This window comes from Nasonia vitripennis, chromosome 3, assembly GCF_009193385.2.
Source record: "Nasonia vitripennis strain AsymCx chromosome 3, Nvit_psr_1.1, whole genome shotgun sequence".
In the NCBI taxonomy this organism is placed as follows: Eukaryota; Metazoa; Arthropoda; class Insecta; order Hymenoptera; family Pteromalidae; genus Nasonia; species Nasonia vitripennis.
In genome coordinates, this window is record NC_045759.1 from 14089991 (window position 1) to 14110979 (window position 20989).

Sequence of the window (20989 nt, forward strand, 5' to 3'; positions counted from 1 at the left end):
TTAATTTTTAGATCTATTAAATGCCTCGTAGCGATCATGTATTCAAGTGGGTATAATATCGATTAATTATATACAAGTTTCTTCATCAAACACGTTTAAAAAACGGCACACTTTCAACTGACAGACAATGTCTCATCTTCCTATTCCAACAGGTACATCTTACACAACTACGCGCATATCTTGTGAAAACAATCAAATAATAGTCGAGCGCATGTGCGAAATAGCTACGTTGACACAAGGAATAATGAGATAAAAATAATGAATAATCGGTGATATGCATTTGAATTGAAAAATTATGAATGTGATAAAAATGAAGTCCACAATATTCTATTTTTTAATCAAATCATGATATAAGACAACTGTGAAACCGTAATATAATTAGCCTCAGACATTTGTCGGCGGGTTTTTTTTCTATATGTGCTGAGATTTAGGATCGTTTCTTCCAAATAATTGCTATAATTAACCAAAGCGTAAATAAAAAATCACCTGATCCACCCACAACGCTTCCATAATGCACTCACTAATTAACTCCACACAAGCTTGCACAATTGGTCACTTCTATATACCGCGTTAATTCACTTCACTGTGCTTCTCTTTCAAAGCACTTCGCGAAGAGTCCGTCATTATTATTATTCAGAAGCCCGCTCTCAAGGAATCAATTCGACTTGACACATTACCGCAGGAGAGAGCCGATTTCCATACTCGCGATTAATCGTCGTCCGACGACGCTTCGCTGCAACAACTGGTGCACTTGCAGCTATTCACCGATGCCTCACTCCCTCATTTTCCGGGCTTTTTAGCCTGAAAAGCGGAGAGCACTCGCGGTATGAAAAATGCTCGATTTTGATCGATATGCAGACGTCGACGACTAAAAGAGTTGTGCGAATAAAAAAAAATTCACGAAAGATTCAGCAGAGCGAGCGACAGCTGCGCCGCCGATGTAAAACTCTTAATGACCCGAGCTGGACTGACGCGCGACGGGCTGATATCGTCATGCTAATGCATCACGGTGTGTGTATAAAAAGGCATGTATCAACGTAACGCAGTCCTTCTTTATCTCCGTCTTCCTCTTATTCATCTATACTGTGTCGATGCGCGAGCTGCACGTGTACGGTGTAAACTCTTCCTTTATAGTTGTTTTTTCCTACCTATCTATCTATGCGCATCTTTAATTTATTTTAGCGAGGTTGATAGCACTTTTTAGCTGTACTGGCGCGTCCGATGTTTCCACGTATTGGAGATCACATTTATTTTAGGACACTGTTATTTTTTCGGCTGATGTCGGAATTCTCAAAACGTTCGCAAAAGTAAGTCAGTCGCTAACCATGCGAATGTTTTCGTGATTTAAATTCACGATTTCAGATATGACGCGTGGGTTTCTCCATTAATTTTGGCGATTAGTTGCTATCTGGGAAGATAAATAAATTCTTATATAAGTTCACACAATATTAGAGAAAAAGTAGTTCGAAACTAAATCGACTTATCGAAAGTTATTTCGTGAAGACGAAATAGAAGTAAACGTTAGCTATGTATTACAAGAGGAAACCCTCTAGTATACGTGCGCTTACCTACGCAGTCGGCAAATCAATCAACCACTCGGAACATCCTGCTCTCGAGTATCGCCGCAATCGGAGAGTCATTCAATTGTGATTAATTAGGCTTGTCCAGCATCAATTAGATTCATTATGCAGGAAAATTCTTATCGCGCCTTTTCTTTTGCCAGCGCCGCCTTTCGATAATGAAGCACATTGTCTATTCACCGTCGTTCTTATCGAAGTTCCTTCGAAAGTCGCCATTTTTCCCTTACCTATAATCAATAGCCTTTTTTATGCTCATTATTAAATGCACGAATAGTTTTTTACAACGTCCTCGAAAAGCACTTGAATTTTCACACAAATTTTCCTCAAATCGAGCCTTGACGCATTGCAGTGGCCGTCGAAGTGCCATTTACAAACGTTACCACAATCACGTACTCCATGCGTAGATCAAAACGACATGCTAGAGCTCAAAGCGCCACCGACAAACGAAGACATCTCAAAGCTGCAGGTAGACACGTGGGGGTAGTAAAGCTAAACGTCAAAAGAGCTAGTTTCTCCATCGCGCCGGATTTGGAGTCTATTTTGAAATCGAAAACGGATTCGTCATTAACTTGAAGGGCGATAAATCTACGACGAGAAAAAGTCGCGATTCTATTGTTCGTGGGTGTGGAAAGCGACCTTGGGACACGTGACCTTGGAAAATGTCACTAAAGGGTGGGGTAAGTTTGCATATAACGTGGCAGTGTCGGCTTCGAGTTATAGTATTTTTATTGGATGTTTGCAGAGAATAAAAGCTGAGAGAATTCATGGAAGCTTTTTTGGATCATCCGAGGCTAAAGTGGATGCGAAGTCCTTCGAAAATTTGATGTTGCAGTTAGCTTGAATTTTATTCATGTAACTCTTATTGAAATTCAGCTCAATGCGCTAGATAGTAAATCGAGTATTTGAATTTGTATACAAAAGTGTACCATAAACAGTTTTCTGTTTTATTTTAAAATAAAATTAATTGAAAGTACTTTACGGCGACCACAAACCACTACAAAGAATATTCACCGCAAATAGCGAGAATATACCGTTTCTTGCTTGACTCATCGCTCAAATTTTCCAGCTTCGAAAACAGTTGCGCTGACACAACAATTAGCTCGACAAAGTGAAAAGAAACATCGGAGTCAAAAGATAGGTGTTAATTGAACGTTAGTCGCCGAGTTTACAAGCGGAAAAAACGCTCTATTCATCTTCCATTAGCCGACGCGGAAGAGACTGCGCTGTCCACCTCATAAAAGCACACAGCTTTTTTAGTTAAACCGACGACGCCAGCAGTTCTTGTTGCGCAAATAATTGCCGGACTTGCGAGTCAAAGTTCGTCGATTGAAGCTTGTACGTTGCGTTATAGCTATCTTTAGATTGTTAGATTTTATCGCACTGACGACTGATTCTGTTTTTATTTTTCTTCTCCCGTATTGGGGATGCGAGCTCGTAGATTGCATTCCGTTCTTGCCCACGTGTGTTAGGATCTATTCCCCTTATTTCTTACATGCCATACATATAGAGAGAGTTTTATGGTTATTGCATGCCTCAACACATTCCGTGCCAGGGACAAACACTCGACTATTCTGCGATATACTCAAATTCTTTTTATCAATATTGATTTATGGCCGATGAAAATGCCTTCGAGATATAGCGAATCCCAAAACTGCATGTATTCCTCTATAATAATATGTTCGCAATGCCGCTTCACTTTTACAGCACTTGCAGCGATCATTAGCAGCGTGTACGGTCCACATCGGCGCATCTGGCATGTGTACACGAGCAACGCATGCGTTCCCGTTCATAATTGCAATTGCAGCAGCGACGCGGCGACAATTGTCGTGTGGGCACTTCGGAAGCACCGCGCTAGGAGATAGGAATGAAGAGAGAGTCTTTGGTTAAGCGACACGACGTCACACGATGCAGCAGACGCAACGACTGTTGTTCTGTTAATTGATGCTTCGAAGGAGACTGACGTGCTAATGACCAGACATGCCGGCTTTGACGATGAGCATGAGGCATTGAATACTATAGACGAAGGCATTACAATGTGTTTTTCTATTTTTACCGTGCTCGTGTATCTTGTTATTGTTGCGTATGTACGACGGTTATTACGGCTTCCTTTATTGCAGAGTTTTCGTGATTTATTTTGACATTTTGAAAGCGCGTGTACGCGCATAAGATGAAACTCAACAGATGCTTCTTGCTCAAACCCACAAACAATTACACCAAACGGAAGATACACGACAGAATTTGCATCATTGAAGTAAAGCTGCAGCATGCATACACTACATTATACCTCCAAACTTTACTCCCCAAACAGTAATTCGCGTGATTTAACAGCGACAGCAAGACGCGCCCCCCGGAGTGTGCGAAAACCGCTAAATAAGAGTAGAACACGGAGACGTTAATTCCATCTCTCTCTCTCTCTCTCTCTCTCTCTCTCTCTCTCTCTCTCTCTCTCTCTCTCTCTCTCCTCTCTCCTTCTTTTTGCCAAAAGCAATCCAAAGCGTAATAACGTGTACTCGAGTGGTGCATGTAATTAGCTTCGTCGTCGTCGTCGTCGACTCTGGGAAGCCTTCCGGGAAACTCGTGCTGCGCCGGCTTCCTCCACTTCACTTGGCAACTTCAAGAATTAATATTATTGGTTTTGAAACTCGCTCTCTCCCTCTCGAGGGGAGCGCGATTACTTCGTTTAAATAAAAACAAGTGGTGCTCGACGTGGTGAAGTTGCGGAGGGGACGGGAACTGACAGTTATAGCTATTAGCTCTTTTGTGAACGAATGGAAGTTCGTAGAACGCGTACGTTCTCGATTAGCTTTCCAATTATAACCAGCGCGGCGAGGCTGTTTATTTCGAAGTTTCAATTCGTAGTTTCATGTACTACTGTGTGTCATTTTCGCGTTAGCTTTGACGGACCGTTAATGAACGAAGGGTTGGGAGAAACGTGATTAGAATTCGTTAATTACGGTGTTTGCATGGATTCTCGCACTTTCTGTTGGCAGTGGAAACAGTGGCGTTCAATCAGACGTAAAATTTGTAACAACAGCATTCAATTCTGGGAATTGGAAATATCGTTTTTGCCCTGGTTATCGATCACTGAAACTCAATGATCGTAGCTATGCAAATGTGGAAAATGTTCTCTCTCAAAAACTTTGCCAAACTCAATACATCTTTCTTACGCCAGAGTTGGACGGCGAAAACGGCAGTCATAAAAGCACACTCATGGACGCAATCTGGCCAACTTTCGGGCGCATCTAGATTTCCAGGGGAAACCACTAATAAGGCGAAAAGTTCGCCGCGCATGCCCTAAGAAATTGGCCCTCGAACTCGACGGCAAGATTCGTCATTTTCATAGCTGTACGAAGAGGGGGAAATTGAATCTTGCATGCGTGAGTTGGTCAATCGCGAGACATCGACGAATCGCATGCAGTTCCGGATGTATTTACCAACAATATCTGCGTGGGTTTCTTTTACTCTGTAGTGGCCGTTTTCTTTCGTATGCTTATGACAGGATGAGGTATGGGGAAGTTATTTCTCTTATTGGTGTTTATTCGCATAGTGTATAGGTATCGAAATTGGAATGTTTATACTTCTGCAAGTGCAAAACGCTATAAAGTGAATAGAGAAATATTGAATGCGCGAATTTATTCAAAAAAGTGCATTGATAAAAATAAAACAACGTCGAAAATTTTATAGCATCCTAAAAACTTTATGGTTACATTTTCAAGCTGCCGTTTTCTATTAGATCTACTAAACTGTACATATATAAATCATGTTTTGAAAACGTCAGTGGTAAAACTCACGTTTGCCATAGATACATTTAAGCATCTATCGCTACGAGCTAGAGACCAAAGAAGCAACACATTTAAGCAGCGGGAAAAAGGCCAGCACGAAACTAGCGCTATTCTAAAATGCATAAACACAAATCATTGTTTTAGAAAAGTCAAATCCATCAACTCCAGAAAATCAACCCAACGCAACCGTACCTAAAATCGTGCACTCGGCGAATCTTGCTCAGCTTATTTTAATAAACGTTTTCGTTTCTCGTTTCTCCTCATTCCATTATTCCCAGTTTGCCTCTCGCCTTGCAATATTTCGAGTACCGACTGAACAGAGCGCATTCACTAGCTCTCTTTTCACCTATAGTACACTGAATTTTCGCGTAGCGCTTTATCATCGCGAGCAAACTTTGAACGTGATAACTGCTTCTTGTTAGACTAGACGCTCACGCGGAAGCGGAGAATTGAAGTGTAATCCAACTGCGCGAGAGCGCGTGTTTATACTGTGTAAAAGCTCTGCGTTTTCGAGATATTTAAGGTTATTGTTTTGTAAACGAAGACACGGCTGTTAAATTTACTCGCAGCATTCGAATAGGCTATTATTATCTTGCAAAGATGTTTTTTTTCGAGCACCGCTTAGTTTTCTAATGAACGGCAAAAAATACGACTATTAGAAATATCGAGTTTTGCAATTGATGCTTATGATTTATAGAGTCTCTCTCTCTCTCTCTCTCTCTCTCTCTCTCTCTCTCTCTCTCTCTCTCTCTCTCCTGTGTTTTTACAAAGTGCGAGTGACAAGCAATCGCAAACGGTTCTCTCAAGTAATGAACGTTACAAGTGCACACGTCTCACTGCTTAATTTACTAATAGTTTGCATAACGAGCTATTTACGCGTCATTCGATAGTTTTTATTACATTCCAATAAAAACAACTCGAAATTCAATTTCCACCTCTCATAATCGTATCCCCCGCATGTATACGCGCATCACCTCCTGTCTTACAAATAAGCTCCTCGCCGCTGTTACTACACGCGCAACACGGCCCTGCGCGTATACATGTGCATCGACAAAAAGCCGCCGCCGCCGCTACGCATGATTATACGCGTGCATACATATGCATAAGCCTGAGTATTTGCGTTGGCGCGAGTGCTACACGGCTAATCCTCGAGGCGCACTCGACTTTGACGGCCGCCGTAGAAAGAGAGAGAGAGAGAGAGAGAGAGAGAGAGAGAGAGAGAGAGAGAGAGAGAGAGAGAACGATCGTTCCTTAATGGCCTTTGCACTACACTCTAACTGCACGATGTCACGAGTACGCATTTGTACACAGGCCGTGTTAAGGTCAGCTATGCCGAGTTTTTGAAGAAAATCGCCAGGAATTTCTTTTTTTTTGCGCGGCGGCTTTACAATTCAAATTCAAGTGGTGGTTTGCGCGTCTTTTTTTGTAATACGTGCGGTTTTCGTTTGCCTCCAAGCATCGCTCCCGTTGAATATTCTCGCTTAACGAGCGTGTTTTTAATTAACTTTCGGAATAATTAATCGAAAATGCCGAGGGTTAAGTGGTAACGACCGCGGTGTGGTCTGACCATATCCTGGACTTGTCTACTTGCACACGTACAGCTTCAGTAATAACGCACCTCTCGACCTTCCCCTAGTTTCGAATTTTTTTTTTCCAAAACCAAACACGATCTACCTTCAGCAAATCAATTCGAATGTTTATCTCGCAACGGTCAAGTGCTCGTACGCCGGTCCAAGGTTCCCGTAAGCGAGCTTGACAATGGTCGCGCTCACAAGCAGTGACGCGACGGTGCTCTGGGATTTATCGCCCGTTGGACTGTATACGTACAAAGGCGCGAGAGGAATCGAGTGCCGTGTTTATGACGTCTCTCGCGCGTTACCTATATATATATATATATATATATATATATATATATATATATATATAGAAGGTGAAAGGGCACGCGCGTGTCACACTGTACATGTACGTCGAGTGAAATTTTCGTTCGCGATGTCGTATAATAATACACCAAATGGCGTTTTATTATTTTCTTCGCGTGTACTTTGTCAAATGATGAACCTCTCGTGTTTTTAAAACATATCGAACGAAATTTGTTTGACTCTCGGGCTTTCGAGTACTGAATCCCTGTCTTCGAAAGCTCTGAGAAAGCTTTGGGAGAGCGTCCGTCACTTTTTTAAACGATCGATTTATCAAGAGAGATTCAAAGAGCTTGAAAAAAAAAACAAAGTGGCATCAACGATGACCAGGGCTGGTATGCGTTATATGCACGTAGGAGGTGCACCGGACGCTCCGCGGGTATGAATACAAAATCAATCCGTCAAAGCATTGTCATCGCGTTTTCACTGAACCAGGGAGGATACGTGGTATGACCTATTCAGAGGATACACCGTGTCACTAGTCAGAGTGGATTGTTTGGTTGGAATTTGGCGATGAGAATTTATTGAGGAATGGGTCTTTCTGTTTATGAATAGCTTTTTATTTATCAAAGTATGCGAAACAACAAGAAAAGTAGCAAACTTCAAGATTAAAGCCATTTTCGGGTGGTCTACGAAGAACAATCGAGACTCACAATTTCTCGAATGCTTACTATCAAATCCAAAGAGATACAACCATCACCATGTATAAGTTCATAAATACTCGATCCTCATACTTTACTCACTACCCGAATGCAAACCAGGCAAGCCGATTATAAGACGCATGAATCGCCTGAAACGTGATTCAGCAGCCATCGCATGCGCGATTCTAAATGAATGCGAATGTAGCTTACGCAAAGCAGATGTTATTCCATCATTAGTGAAGTGCTCGTTGTGCGCTTGATTTGTGGGTCAGAGAATTACGACTAAGTAACCTTGGGAATTGGGCCATTGGGTAAAGTCTGCTTACGTTGCTCGGTTCAGTGGGTCCTTTCGAGATATCGGCTTACTGGCGATTAGTTTATGAGTTAAGTGCTGTTCTGTCACAACGACACTGAAATTCCTTGGAGAACGTAACGCAATGCTTGAAAAATTCTACTGCCTTCGTGATCCAATTCCCGTGGTTAAAATTTTTACGAATAAATGAATCTCGACAAATTTTGGTCTTGTTTGGAAACATCAGCATGTAGCGATCGACTTTCTGATAAAAACTACTGAAATCAGTCTTCTGGTGAAACAATTTATCGATGGGCTATAAATGAATTTTAGCGCTTTGGTACAGAGTGAAGTGATCGGCGAAAATTTCGGCTCGTTGGTGTAATATGCGCTATTGCAGAATTCAAAAGCAGCAGGCTACGCGTGTAATTCGATCGACTTCATTATACGTGCGGCACATACGCGTGGGATTAGGGGATTGCGCTTCTCGCGGAATTCCCTTACATGACACTAATATCGTGTTTTTGCCCCGATGAACAACGCACTCAGAAATGCCGAGATCAAATTATTTCTGGAGAGCTTGCCATGCACATGCGCCAGCGTACACAGATGCGATTCCTTTTGTAAGCGGATTCGCGTACGTTTGTCGCTTTGCAGTGGAATTTCGGAATAGATACTGATCTGATGGTGAATTACGATTTAAAAATTAACGAGGAAATAAGATTAATAAACCTCGTGACCCATAGTACTTATAGATCCTCTACCTCGTTAAGATTGAAGGAGGCGAATATTTCTTTCTTCAAGGTCTGGAACTTTCATGCTCGTCATATACTTCTACCCTTTACCTTTCTCATTTATCAGTTTAAGCAAATCCTAGTCGAAAGGTCATATGCAGAATCAAATGCCAAGAAGACATTACAAGACATACGGACGACTTGTAAAACTACTGGTACTGTACACGTGTATGTCGAGGGAAAGAAAACAGCTTGAAAGACGGCAAAACGAGAAAAAAACAAGCTACCGGAGAACTCAGTCAGTCGTGTTTAATTTTACGCTTAACCTAAGGCAAATAAGATGAGGAAAGCGGAAGGAGAAAAGGGCGGGATAAAGTAGGCCTGAAAATCGGTCGAATAAATTTTGGCACGGTCGGCCGAGTAGTGGAAAAACCCGGCGGGAACGGATGTATGTGACGACTAGTCCTAAAAAGACAAGCTGTAGGTGGTTCGCTTCATTGGGCGCTGCTCTCGTATTTTCGCTAGATTGGGTGACAATTTTTATCGAAGGAAAGGTCAGAGGAATACGATATAAGTGTTTGTTTACTTTGAATTATTGAATTATATTAAACTGAAATTGTTTATTTGAGAGTTAACTTCTCAAAATTTGTGTGTATTGGAATTACTGCTAGTTTATGATTTTCCCCAAGAAATAATGTCAAGAATTACTGAAATTAAAGGGTAGACCTGAACCAAGTTCATAGCATGTAACTTCAAAATTTTACAATTACAAAGATGTCTCACGAGAATTCTCTACTATTCAACCCTTATAATATTACTCCTCTCTATCAGCCTCAAGAAAAAAATCCTATAAGTCAGATATCAGCGTCACCATTCTACATATAACAGTAACCCTCTCGCAAGACTTCTTCTTAATTTACGACCCGAGCTCAAGAAAGAATCGCGCGGAAGTGCACGCGCAAGCTCGTTCGCCTTTTTTCGCTACTCTCTATACCATAGTAGTCGTACCTACTCGTCGTCATGCCGGTACGCGATGAAAATTCCTAAGCTCCGCGTCTTTACGAGGCCATCCCGGCGCGTGTAAGAGTCTGAGCGACGGTCACGATTTTTAATTAACATAATTCAAGCGCCCGTGCGCCAGCGAATTCCTCGAGCTGCCTCTGACAAAGGGAGGAGGAGCTGCATTTTTTCCGGACTAATTCCGCAGTTCTACGGCGAGAAACGTCGTGCTGTTACCGCTGGAAATTTTTTTTGCTCTCACTGAATGATAGATGTGTTCTGCAGTTTTCGATTAATTTTATTCTTGCTGGCCACGTACGTTGGAAGCGAATTTCCGAAGACATTTTTTAGTTTATGAAAATAAGAAATTATATTGTACGGTGGTTACCATTAGATTTGATTGTTATTTCTATTTTCAGGTAAGCGAAGACTTGAAGAAATAATATATTGTAAATAATGTTTGAATAAATATAATTGTTGGTTGAGTATATATTTCGATTGCGATTGCGATTAATAAATGTAATTAATTATTTCAAATATATTCTCATCATTAAATAAATATGCATACATCCAATCGATGTGTTATTGTAAGAAATTTACTCTTAGTTTCAGTATTTTGATAATGCAAAATTTGCTAGTATGCGAAACTCCAGCATTCTGTATTCGATGCTCAAAGTTTGAAATAATATGCGAGGACAGATACATTTCAATTAGGATGCAAATTTCTAAAAAAAACATTTCGAGTACATCACGATTTGCATTTAAATTTTCTTTCTAGTCTACGAGTGATACCGGCGAGCGACTTTGCTTCTATATACAAAAATCAATACTCAAGGAAGAAACTTTTCAATTTGCCTGAGTCTCGAACGTTCTGCACAAAAGTTTTGGTTTTCATGCACGATTAAACCTCAAACTCTCCGAGTCTGTGAGAATCTAAGAAAGGGGGGGGGGCAGTCTGGTAAGTAAGCTTGAACTTTAGTAAGGTTTAGATTTTTGCTATTGGAGATAAGAAGGACGTTTGCTTCGTATAACGTCAGTCATACCTCAGATGTATGGGACAAGACTACATTAAGGTTAAAAATAAACTGTGAAATCATTGTTGATCAGATATAATGACTTTATTGAAATCTCCTAACTTTCATGTCCTGGTGTGACCTTCTCTCACAAGTTGTCGCCGAGAACTGACGCTCTACTCATTAAACGCCGCCGAAAACTCGGGCCCACTAAAACGCCACTCGACTCTCTAGCCTGGCAGTCACAGATCGGCCCTTTAGCCTCTCCGCGCTGAAAGTGACCTTCAAAATCCGTGGAGTAAACTCCCTACTGAGGTCGTGGCAGTCTAGGAATGATTATAAAACCACTCCAAACCGTATTGGCCTGAAGCCACGAATCGCCTTGTCGATTCGCGCATATAAGAGCCAAATTACGGAGAAACGTTGGCTAAAACTACTAATAGGTAGAATATATTATTAATAAAGAATAAATACGCCGCACTTGCTATTATCCCCAGTAGCCCTCGGTTACGCCCGGAACATCAGATCTTTATAATTATTCAAATGATATGCAAAGTTGTTATTTTTTCTACTTACTGACATGAGTATGGACAAAACATGAAAAATCGGATCACTCACCTGCAACAGAAAAAAGATTAAAATATCAGTAACGTATCTAAACCAATTGAGAGATTTTATTTAACAAAGTCATTTATATGCTCAAGTAACTCTTGAATAAATACGAGACAGTTCACGTTCTACGCGATACCGTAATCTCGAACTTTAATCTTTCCAGACGTTCGCAATGAGCATTCCCTGCCGTCCACGTCGGAACACCTCGCTCGAGAGCTTATCAGCCTTAAAAGCTGAAAAAAGAAAGTCGACGGCAGGAGTCAGCGGCCTCGAATATCCATTTCCCAGCGATCGATCTCCCCGCACTTGTGAGCTTGCAGTTGCGATACACACGGGGCTGTAGCTCGCTACAACACTGGTCTAATTAATAACGTCGCAATCGTTTGTCAAGCCTCGCGACCGCGCTGTGTGAGAAATCACGCGGCGGCCGCGAATAATCGTCGTACGAGAACAGTAGAAGTCTATTAAGTTCGCTTGTGATCGCGCAAAGTGAATTTTGTAAAATATACAGCATAGTTCCTTTGTGTGCGTGCAAAAGTACATGCTTCTCGAAAATGACTCGATCTTCGAAAAAGGATTTAGGACATACACATATATACGGAACTTTTTATACTTGGGAAATATTCAAGTGCTATCTCCGCGTCATCGAACTGGATTTTCGCGACAAAAGAAAAAAAACTACCCACTCGACGAGAATACCAGCAAGAGAGCAGACGTGAACAAAGCAAACTTTTTTCGTTGTTTTTCCTCTTTCACAATGGAAAACGAGGATAAACCACGAAAGACGGCTGGGAGGCAAACAGCAGCGGAAAACATTTCAGCGGGACTAGAAAACTTTCTCGACGACGCCAGTTCGATCAACTTTGCTCTGTATACAGATACAAAGTAGTCGAATAAAGCTGCGCTTTTTTTCTCGGATTAATTGGGCAATATATATGCCGTTCGAGGAGTCTGTGAGCGAGTCGAGCATTTTTCTCCGCGGAGTCGGGAATGCGACCGAGATTCTTGGCTTTTTTCTTCCTTTTTCGCGAACGATTTCGCTTGGCACGAAGCTCTTTTCCATTCGTCTGGTGGTTTGGCTCATTTGTCGTGGCGCTGGTTTTGCATTTTCTTCTTGGATCAAAGGAAACTAAATGAAGGTAGGATTCACAAAATTACTTTCAGCTTTGCACGATTTTTTGTTTCGATAAATCGTGGATTTGCTGTTTGTTCACCGCGATTTCTTCCAGATTAATAGATATCTTCCAACGTCATCGATTGAATTACCATCGCCGAAACTATCTCGGAAAAGGGTATTTCGAAGATTCATGTTCTTTCGCCGAATGTACAATTGATGGCCGAATAAAAAAACTAATAAAAAATATCCATAGTGTGGAAGTAATCAAATGGAGAAACGAGCAGAGTGTATTGCAGGTTTATACGTCGTCAGCATTGCAGTCTGAAAAATTTATGCGTGATTTCATGCAGAACATTGCTCCGCTACAGCCGCAGTGTACAGAAACAGAAATAACGGGTTTGCTTTGGAAATGAATACGCGCTGCATGTAAAGCATTGAAACTGATTTAATAGCTTGCTTTGTTTGAATTTGGTAAGGAAACAGTGTACTTTTAATTTCCATGCGAATGTTGTCTCGAGCACTCGGATATAACTTGGCGGTGGATAACTTAAAATTTTACAATTACTGATACAAGAGCAATCGATAACAAGCGAATAAATATCAAATAATAACGCACTGGAATTATGCGCATTATAATAATTGTACCTTTATGGGGAAATGTATTTATTGCTCGCCTCGATAAATTTCCACTCTCTGTTTGCCGAATGCCCTCGATATAAGCGACAAATAAATGTCCTCAGTTATCAAATTAATTAATTAACTATCTCTCAAAAGAAGCTTTGTATCGCCTGATCAAGATTCAAAACCACACTTCTACGGCAAATATTTCAATAATTCACAAAAATCAGTCCACGTCAAGCGACACTTCAACGCGTCATTTTGAATGTGTCTAAACGAAAAGAAAAAGACCTAACCACTACTCTCCCTAGGGACGTTATACCCTTGCACGCTATGAATACGAGATTACGCGACATTTTTTGCGTGTCGCGCGAAATCTTTTTCTGATAGCTTTTGCCGGACTAAGGCTGTGTAAGACTAACTTCGTTTTTCTCGGATTTTGTCCAAAGGTGTAACACGCGACGCACGTGTCAGGGGCTGTCGTCTTTTTATGCGAAACTTTATGTACAATAAACACACAGAGCTGCATCAGAGGAGAGAAACTCCATTTCGTTCGTCGCCATGAGGGGCAAAAAACGGCGAGACAAGATTGAGTTAGGCTGCAAATGAAGTTGGACTATTCTGTCGAGGAAAATCGACTTTGAAATCTACGAGGCATCAGGATAGACAACAGGTCGTTATAAAAATAGAGAAGAAATGAATGGCGCTAATAAGCAAACTCTCCGTTAGAGCGTTAGTCCGCGATAAATCGACTGGCACTGATCCCCAGATATTAGGAATTTAATCCTGCGCCAGGACGAATAACAAAATTAAAGGCTGCGAATCTATCCACGTCGGGAAAAGCCGAGTTCAACAATCATGGCTGGCACTGTGTTGTCGGTCGATCGTCCGGCTGATGTTAAAGTGAATATGACGAGAATAGCGCTGGAAAGTCGGGGAGACTTGGAAATATTGAAGGTGGAAAATTAATGTTCGAGCTGGATGAGAGCAAAAAATGCGTCGGAGACGATGAGAAATTTAGAACGAGGACTAGAAAAAGGGTTGAAAGAAGGACTGATTGATAGGTCGTTTAAAGCCTTGCTAAAACTAGAACATTGTACATTTTAAAGTATCTTGAAAATTATTTATTAAACTCGCGAATTTCCCAATGATACTTTTTAGGTGCATATTACGTAGTACAGGGGTCCGGACACATCATTCACCGATCCAATAATAAAATCCGGCCGAAATTTGTGTGCCTATAGGGGAGGGCTGGCTAATAGCACGGGCATAAATAACCCCCGAAGATCACGAAACTAGAATCCCAGTAGTAAAATGAAAGCCTCCCCGTAAGAAGGACGAAAGGCACAGAGTCTCTCTCTCTCTCTCTCTCTCTCTCTCTCTCTCTTTCTCTCTCTCGGTGTCCTATATCCAGAGCCGAACGTGGACTTACACACACATACGTAGTGTGCTGCAAAAGCCGCAGAATGAAAAACGGCCTTGGACTTGGACGGAACGTCCTCCTTCCCCAGGAGACCGACGTCTCAACCTCCTTCGAGATATGTGTGTCAGTGTGCAGCGTACGTGCCTCGTCGTCTTTCACGCGATTTATCTGGGTCAGATGAGAGCGAGGTAATCGACGATATTGTCCACTGTCACTTGTCAGAGGAGCTCACCGCAGCTTGAAAAGGGTTTGCAGGCCGGTCTTTTTGCTGGACATAAGCCTCTTTTGGCGGAACTCTTTGCGTGTAACATCGACACGGAAGCGATCTAAGAAGATGCGTGGGCACCCAATGTTGAAGATATTTTTTTCTCTCTCGCGGGCCGGGGGTCTGTTAATAAAAAGTTGACAGGCTCGACGGCGCTTCTTTGTATATTGTCGCGATGAGAAATGAAGCCTGTCAATTGTATCGCTCGGTTCGAGAGGTTTATTCGTCGATGAACTTGTACTGCGAACCCTTCGTCCTAGACTCTCGCGCGAAACATGAAAGACCACGGAGATTAATGCGGGACATTCGTCAGGTCTCTTGCAACATCGACTGGCGATTGATTCCGGCGTTATTACGCATAAATTATTTACGACCCTGAGGCGTCGAACGGGCGACTGCTACCACCCTCCGAGAGCATCGATCAGAGAGAACTTCCAAGCAGAATTTGAATTCTAAATCGCAGTCACGAATTGCATCCAGGTTCCAGGTTTTCTCCGCCATTAATCTTCGGCCAACGACGATCCTCCGCGGGGTGCTATTGAAATTTGCATATGAGAAAGTTAAGTCTCCATATTGATTTACGATGGAGTCGCCCTGACGCATCGCGCCTCGGCTAATAATAAAAACTTGCGGGGATTAGCCGCAATTTGGTTGATTGGCCTGGTGAATTTTTAATACTGATGTAAGATAAATCAGCTGAACTTAAGAGTGGCGTGGTATACTTATGACTTGGTTTGAAAGTATAAGTATAAGGCTGAAAATAGTTTGATACATTTTTTCAGTGGTGTTTGAAGCATGTTTTAATCGTGTTCGTTAACATTTGTCGTCGAAATGCGAAAATAGAGAATACCCGAATAAGTGATACGTATGATAAGAAAGCTTTATGTGCGAGCAAACACATTTAATAAATTTTATGGAACAGCCTCATCCGAAACAAATACTAAACACAATATTCCATGCATCGCAAATCACTGTCAAACATTATTCAACCCTGCAGAGTCACAAATTTCCGCAGTTTCTTTCTCGTTCCGAACGATCGTCCTAACTCCTCCGAAACTAATTATATGTCTCAAAACACAAACAACTTCCATTCCGACTCATCCTTTGGTTAGAAGAAAAAGAATCATAACAATTTTTGCTTTCAATCCGACGTACAACTCGTCCTCGCGGGATTACTTTTCACTGCAGCAGCAGATTTTTCCAGTTTTTCTCAGAGCTGCTTACAGAAAAAGAAGAAAAAATTTAAGGCTTCTTCGCACTACGCGGCCAGCAGCTAGAGTTACGAAGAATTGATGGCGACGAGGCGCTGATAAGAGACGACGACGACGAGAGAGAAGGCTTCACAGAAAACGCGTAGCACAAGGTGGTGGAAGAATCCGTCCGTATGTGTCCGCGGAGCCGAGGAAGGGGAGATAAAGCGTTCGAGATGTAATGGGGCGATTTACTTACGCAATACAATTTCCCGATAAAATATTGTTTGCCAACTACGCCTGTTAAAATTGAGAGGAACCGGGCTCTTTTCGTGCCCGGTCAACCGGCACACATAGTTTAAAAATCCAGGGTTGAACGTTTCAATGAAGAGAATCAAGAATCTAACATGAAAATGCGTTCTCTTGTATTTTCTAATAGCATCATTATCGCGAGTGAAAAATCATAGATCCGAATCGGAATGACGTTTGGCGCGAGCCAATGGGCGAAGCTTAATTCCACTGCCATTACATTGTTTTATGATATCCCCAGCGAGTGCGTCACCGCGCGTTATCCTCTTCCCAAATCTCCTATAACCATTATACAAGGAGAGAGATTAAAAAAAGGAGGAGAAGGAAGAGCCAGGGGTATTTAGTTCAGAAGGAGAGGGGAAGCCAATATCCGAAGTTTTCGCGGTAAGAGCCTAAGCCACCGGCGACGGCGGCTTTCAATTCAATGCATCGAGTGTCAGATCCTCGATTTTTCCTTTTATCGATTAACGATTTAGCGATTTTATCGCTTCCTCCGCGAAACCGATATACTCGACCTCGGCCTTTCTTCCTTCCTGATCCCATGTCTCGCTTTCTTTCTTTCCTTTTTGAAAACACAACGGCAGGTCTCCAACTTTATATCCCACATTCTATTGTCTTTTTTGTCGACAGGTCTTACTTTTTTGACTGATTAGCATTTTCAAATGCGCACATTTTGATATTCTAAAAAGAGATGGCAATTGCAAAATAAATCATCCGAGCCGATTAAAAACTAGATTAAAAAGTTAAACGTTATAAGATCAAGCCTCTCCAAACGATTTTTCCTCAGGCCCATAAAACCAATTTGCCCGTTAAGATTCACGCCAATAATTTGTTTCTTAACTAAGTCAAAGGCGATTACGTCCTTTGTCTCGCCTCCTCCTGTTCTGCAATATTACGACGCAATCGCAAGCTCGGAATCACCTCGTCCGCCAAGGTCGAAGATGCAGTAAGCGAAAAACACGCGGGTTTTCTCGCGCCAATTAAGAGTCTCGTTCTGGATTTCTATTCCTGATTTTTTCTCGCTTCCCCTGTCTCTTCCTAGCACAGCAGTTGTATCCGAGTAATTAGCCTCACGCGCAATCGTGATTTCGAAAGCAACATCGCGCTCGCTTTTTTTATTGCTCTGTTTATAATGGAGTGGTCTTGTTGGCTGTTTTCTATACTTCTGCTAAGTAAAGTTCCGGACGGCGTAAACCAATAGTTGAAAATCGACTTTTCTTTCGAGAGATTTGAATGGCCGGTCGCAGGATGCACACTTTGAAATCTTTCTTTTCTTTCTTCGTTTTTATTGGCTGACATTTGCGGAAGTTTTAGGTAGTAATTTCACGCGAAGCTTGTGAGTGCACTTTTCAATTATTAAAGCCGCGGGATTCTGTTTCAACAGTATAACAACAAAGAAATCAAATATAAAATATCTATTTCTAGAATTCATTCAACCAAAAACTCGTCAATCTCGTAAAAATCTGAAAAGACAAACGACACTTCGTTCTTTCCACCCCAAAACAATGTGAAAAGAAAGCTTTGCGACCAGAGGCGGACACTAATTTCCAGTCGACCAGACTCGCCGCTGCACAAATTTTACCTACGCTTTACAACTGCTCGTCATCGTAGCTGACTATTGCATAACTTCCGTCCGATCGAGCGAATGATGCTGCTGACACGATGTCGACGAAAAGGGGGCTGACCGGGGGTAATAAAAACGACGCCAAGGCGGCTGCTCCTGATCGGACTTACACCGCTTCTGGACGAAAGAAGATAGATATGTTTCTTGTGGAAGTAGGTAGGGCTTGTGTGGGGATAGGCCGTTGATGTGCAAGAGCAGTGAAGAAAAAGATGTGACTTGCAGGGTTGTTTTCATTTTCGTATAAGTGTAAATATTAATAATAGATTAATGTAATACATCACATAGTATGCAACCTACTAGCAAAATTCAAGAAATAACCTAATATTCAAAGTCCCAAAGCCTTCCTGATGATAACGCTTTACACCTGCCAGATAGCAGCAAAAACTCTCCTCCCCTACATCACCCCTGGAACAAGCTTGTTCGCCACACGCATATTTTTCCCCATAAAAATGTCGTTACCCTCACTGTAACAGAATGAATAATAAGTTTAAGCAGAAATGAAGTGTTTTTATTTCGCTGAAATTTTTAAGTTCTCTCCTGTTTAGCAAATAAGATTCTAAGAATTTGAGAGCGCTTCGACACAGCAGATAAAGTTGATGCTGTTGTGTAGGCTTGTGTGCACGGCATTCGATGTGGTTTGTCCGGGGCCACTATTCTCTCACCACTATGGTTCTGATAACCAAATAATGGTGATAGCTACGGGGTAAGAGGAAATTGTCCTCTTACGGACGGTGTGCCATAGAAGCGTTCGAAAACAAGAAAGGAAATGGAGTAAAAAACATAATCGAAATAAGAACGTTGAGTTTCCATGGAGATGTTTTGGCAAAAATAGGAGAGAGCTCGGAAAATTGAGCACTTTTTTCTCGACTACGAGAGAGGCTAGACGTGTCCTCTTTATATCAATAAAATTCATTTAATTACATAAAAAAGTGGCATTGCTTTTTCTTGTGAGCATTACACTCACTCTTTCACCCCACACACTTATCGGTCCATCAGAAAAACTCGCGCGCTCGAAATTTGTTATTCCACGCCTGATCTCCGCGACTGCTGCACAGAAGTCCGTGATTCGTACGTTTCTCGAAAAGTTTAAATGGGCCGGGACGTCGGATTGTCGCTGCTGAAGAGCAATCGGTGGGAAACCGATTTTCCGCGCTGCTTTATTTTCTTCCCGCGACTCGCCCGAGCTTTTCTTTTGCTCGTCTTCGCCTTCCTTTTGCTTCTCCTTTTTTTCCGAGGGAGGCAAACTTTACTTTTCACTTAGTTCCGATTTTTATCGCCGCTGCTGCGCGAGTTTCAATATGGAAGAGGAATTCCAGGGTTGACTTGCCAGCCGGGTTTTCGGCTTGACTTGGGGGGCTACAGTGCTTTTTGATGGGCTGGCGACGAATGACACGTGGTACACTGCGTACTTGTGAATATTACACATTATCAGTTTTCTATTAAGGCAAGGACATTTGAAAGCTGATTTACGAGTTGGAACTTTCAAAATATTCATCTGGATTTTCGGTGAGTAAATCAGCTAGATAAAATTAAATATTTAATTCGAACCTTGGAGTTTGGCATGTTTACTTAGCTTACAATCGCGGCAGCCTGAGCTTAAATATTTACTACTAGTTACACGTCGGCTGCCGCGCAGCTTATCACTCGTGTTTGCTTCCAGCTACATTACTATTATTTTTGGGATTGTAATTTTGGAAGCGCATAGGTGCCAACATTATTTACAACCAGTTTACGGAGCAATATTTCACAAGAGCCAACATCGCAGGTATACAATATACTCTCGATTCACGTTCCGATATTTCTTTTATTTTCACAATTCTACCAGATTACTCACGTCTGAGACAAAAAAAAAATCCAACGCACACACTCATTTAACCTCGAGAAGGCGCTGACGTAAAAGCTCTTAAATAACAATAAAACATTCACTTACAATACATAGCTAGCCGCGCACAACTGAAATCCCTCGCGACAAATTTATGAAATTCCCTAGCGCGACACTTTGTCGCGGCGACAGCGGCAGTGAGCTCTTAAGGCCTCCCGGCCGCGAAAGATTTAGTACGACTTTTAAGAAGCAGTAAAAGGAAAAACCGCCGCGAACAATACATATACCCGGGCCAGAGCCTCGGCTCCTAATAATTCACGGGTCTCCTCGCGCGCTCATAATTTCCGGCGTTTGCCGCGCGCACGAACTTTGCGATCTTTGCGCTCTCTTTTGACATTCGCCAGTGCGAGAGACCGGCTGCTGTTATGCTTTTTACGAGGCGGAAGCTCGAAGTATATAGCGAAGCTTGAAATTCAAAAGGGTACGAAGTGCCATTGAGTACTCTTTCCGTTATGTTTTATGCGAAACAAACAATTTTGAACTCAAAAAATTTCGCCACCAAATGCTCCTGTATTTGCCCCTGTGTACAATACACCCTATGTACAGATGCTCATCGAGACTCGAGTCCAAAATCAAAGTACAAAATCCTTCTTGTTTACCGTCTGCGTGTGCACTCGTTTGTCGACCCTTTTAGCGCGACTACACGCGTATAAACGAGAGAAGTTCGGCCCTGTTGACTTGTGCGAGACCCGCGGGCTTGCGAGTTCGACGAGTAAATAGGACGGGGTTCGTTACTTAAATGAACGTCGGCTGTCAGTATGAAGGTGTATTTTTGTACGGGTGGGTTTTATTCAAAGATGGTCATTAGTGTGCAGGATGATATTTTCAGAGATGCAGCTACAGGATGATTCCGAGATTCGTCTCTGGCACTAATTAGTTGATGATAAAAGGATACGTTATCATATCATGTAATTACAATCTTCAGAATAATAATCACTTTTATAATCTGATTGAATGAAAGCTCCAATTATTTAATCTGAAGATGAGTGTTT

The 20989-nt window shown here is 41.9% G+C and overlaps 1 protein-coding gene across 7 annotated transcripts in view; it reads right to left on the minus strand.

Moving 5' to 3' along the window:
* Positions 1–20989, minus strand: part of LOC100117395 (calcitonin gene-related peptide type 1 receptor) — a 167856-nt gene that overhangs the window by 95378 nt on the left and 51489 nt on the right. For 2 of the 7 annotated variants that reach the window (XM_031927684.2, XM_032598070.1), the window contains exon 1: positions 487–964. The exons of the other annotated variants lie outside the window; for them this stretch is intronic. In XM_031927684.2, coding sequence (XP_031783544.1) covers positions 487–510 — 24 coding nt within the window. In that variant the 5' untranslated portion in view covers positions 511–964. Of the gene's footprint in view, positions 1–486; positions 965–20989 lie in introns of those variants that run through there. 7 annotated transcript variants of the gene reach the window in all.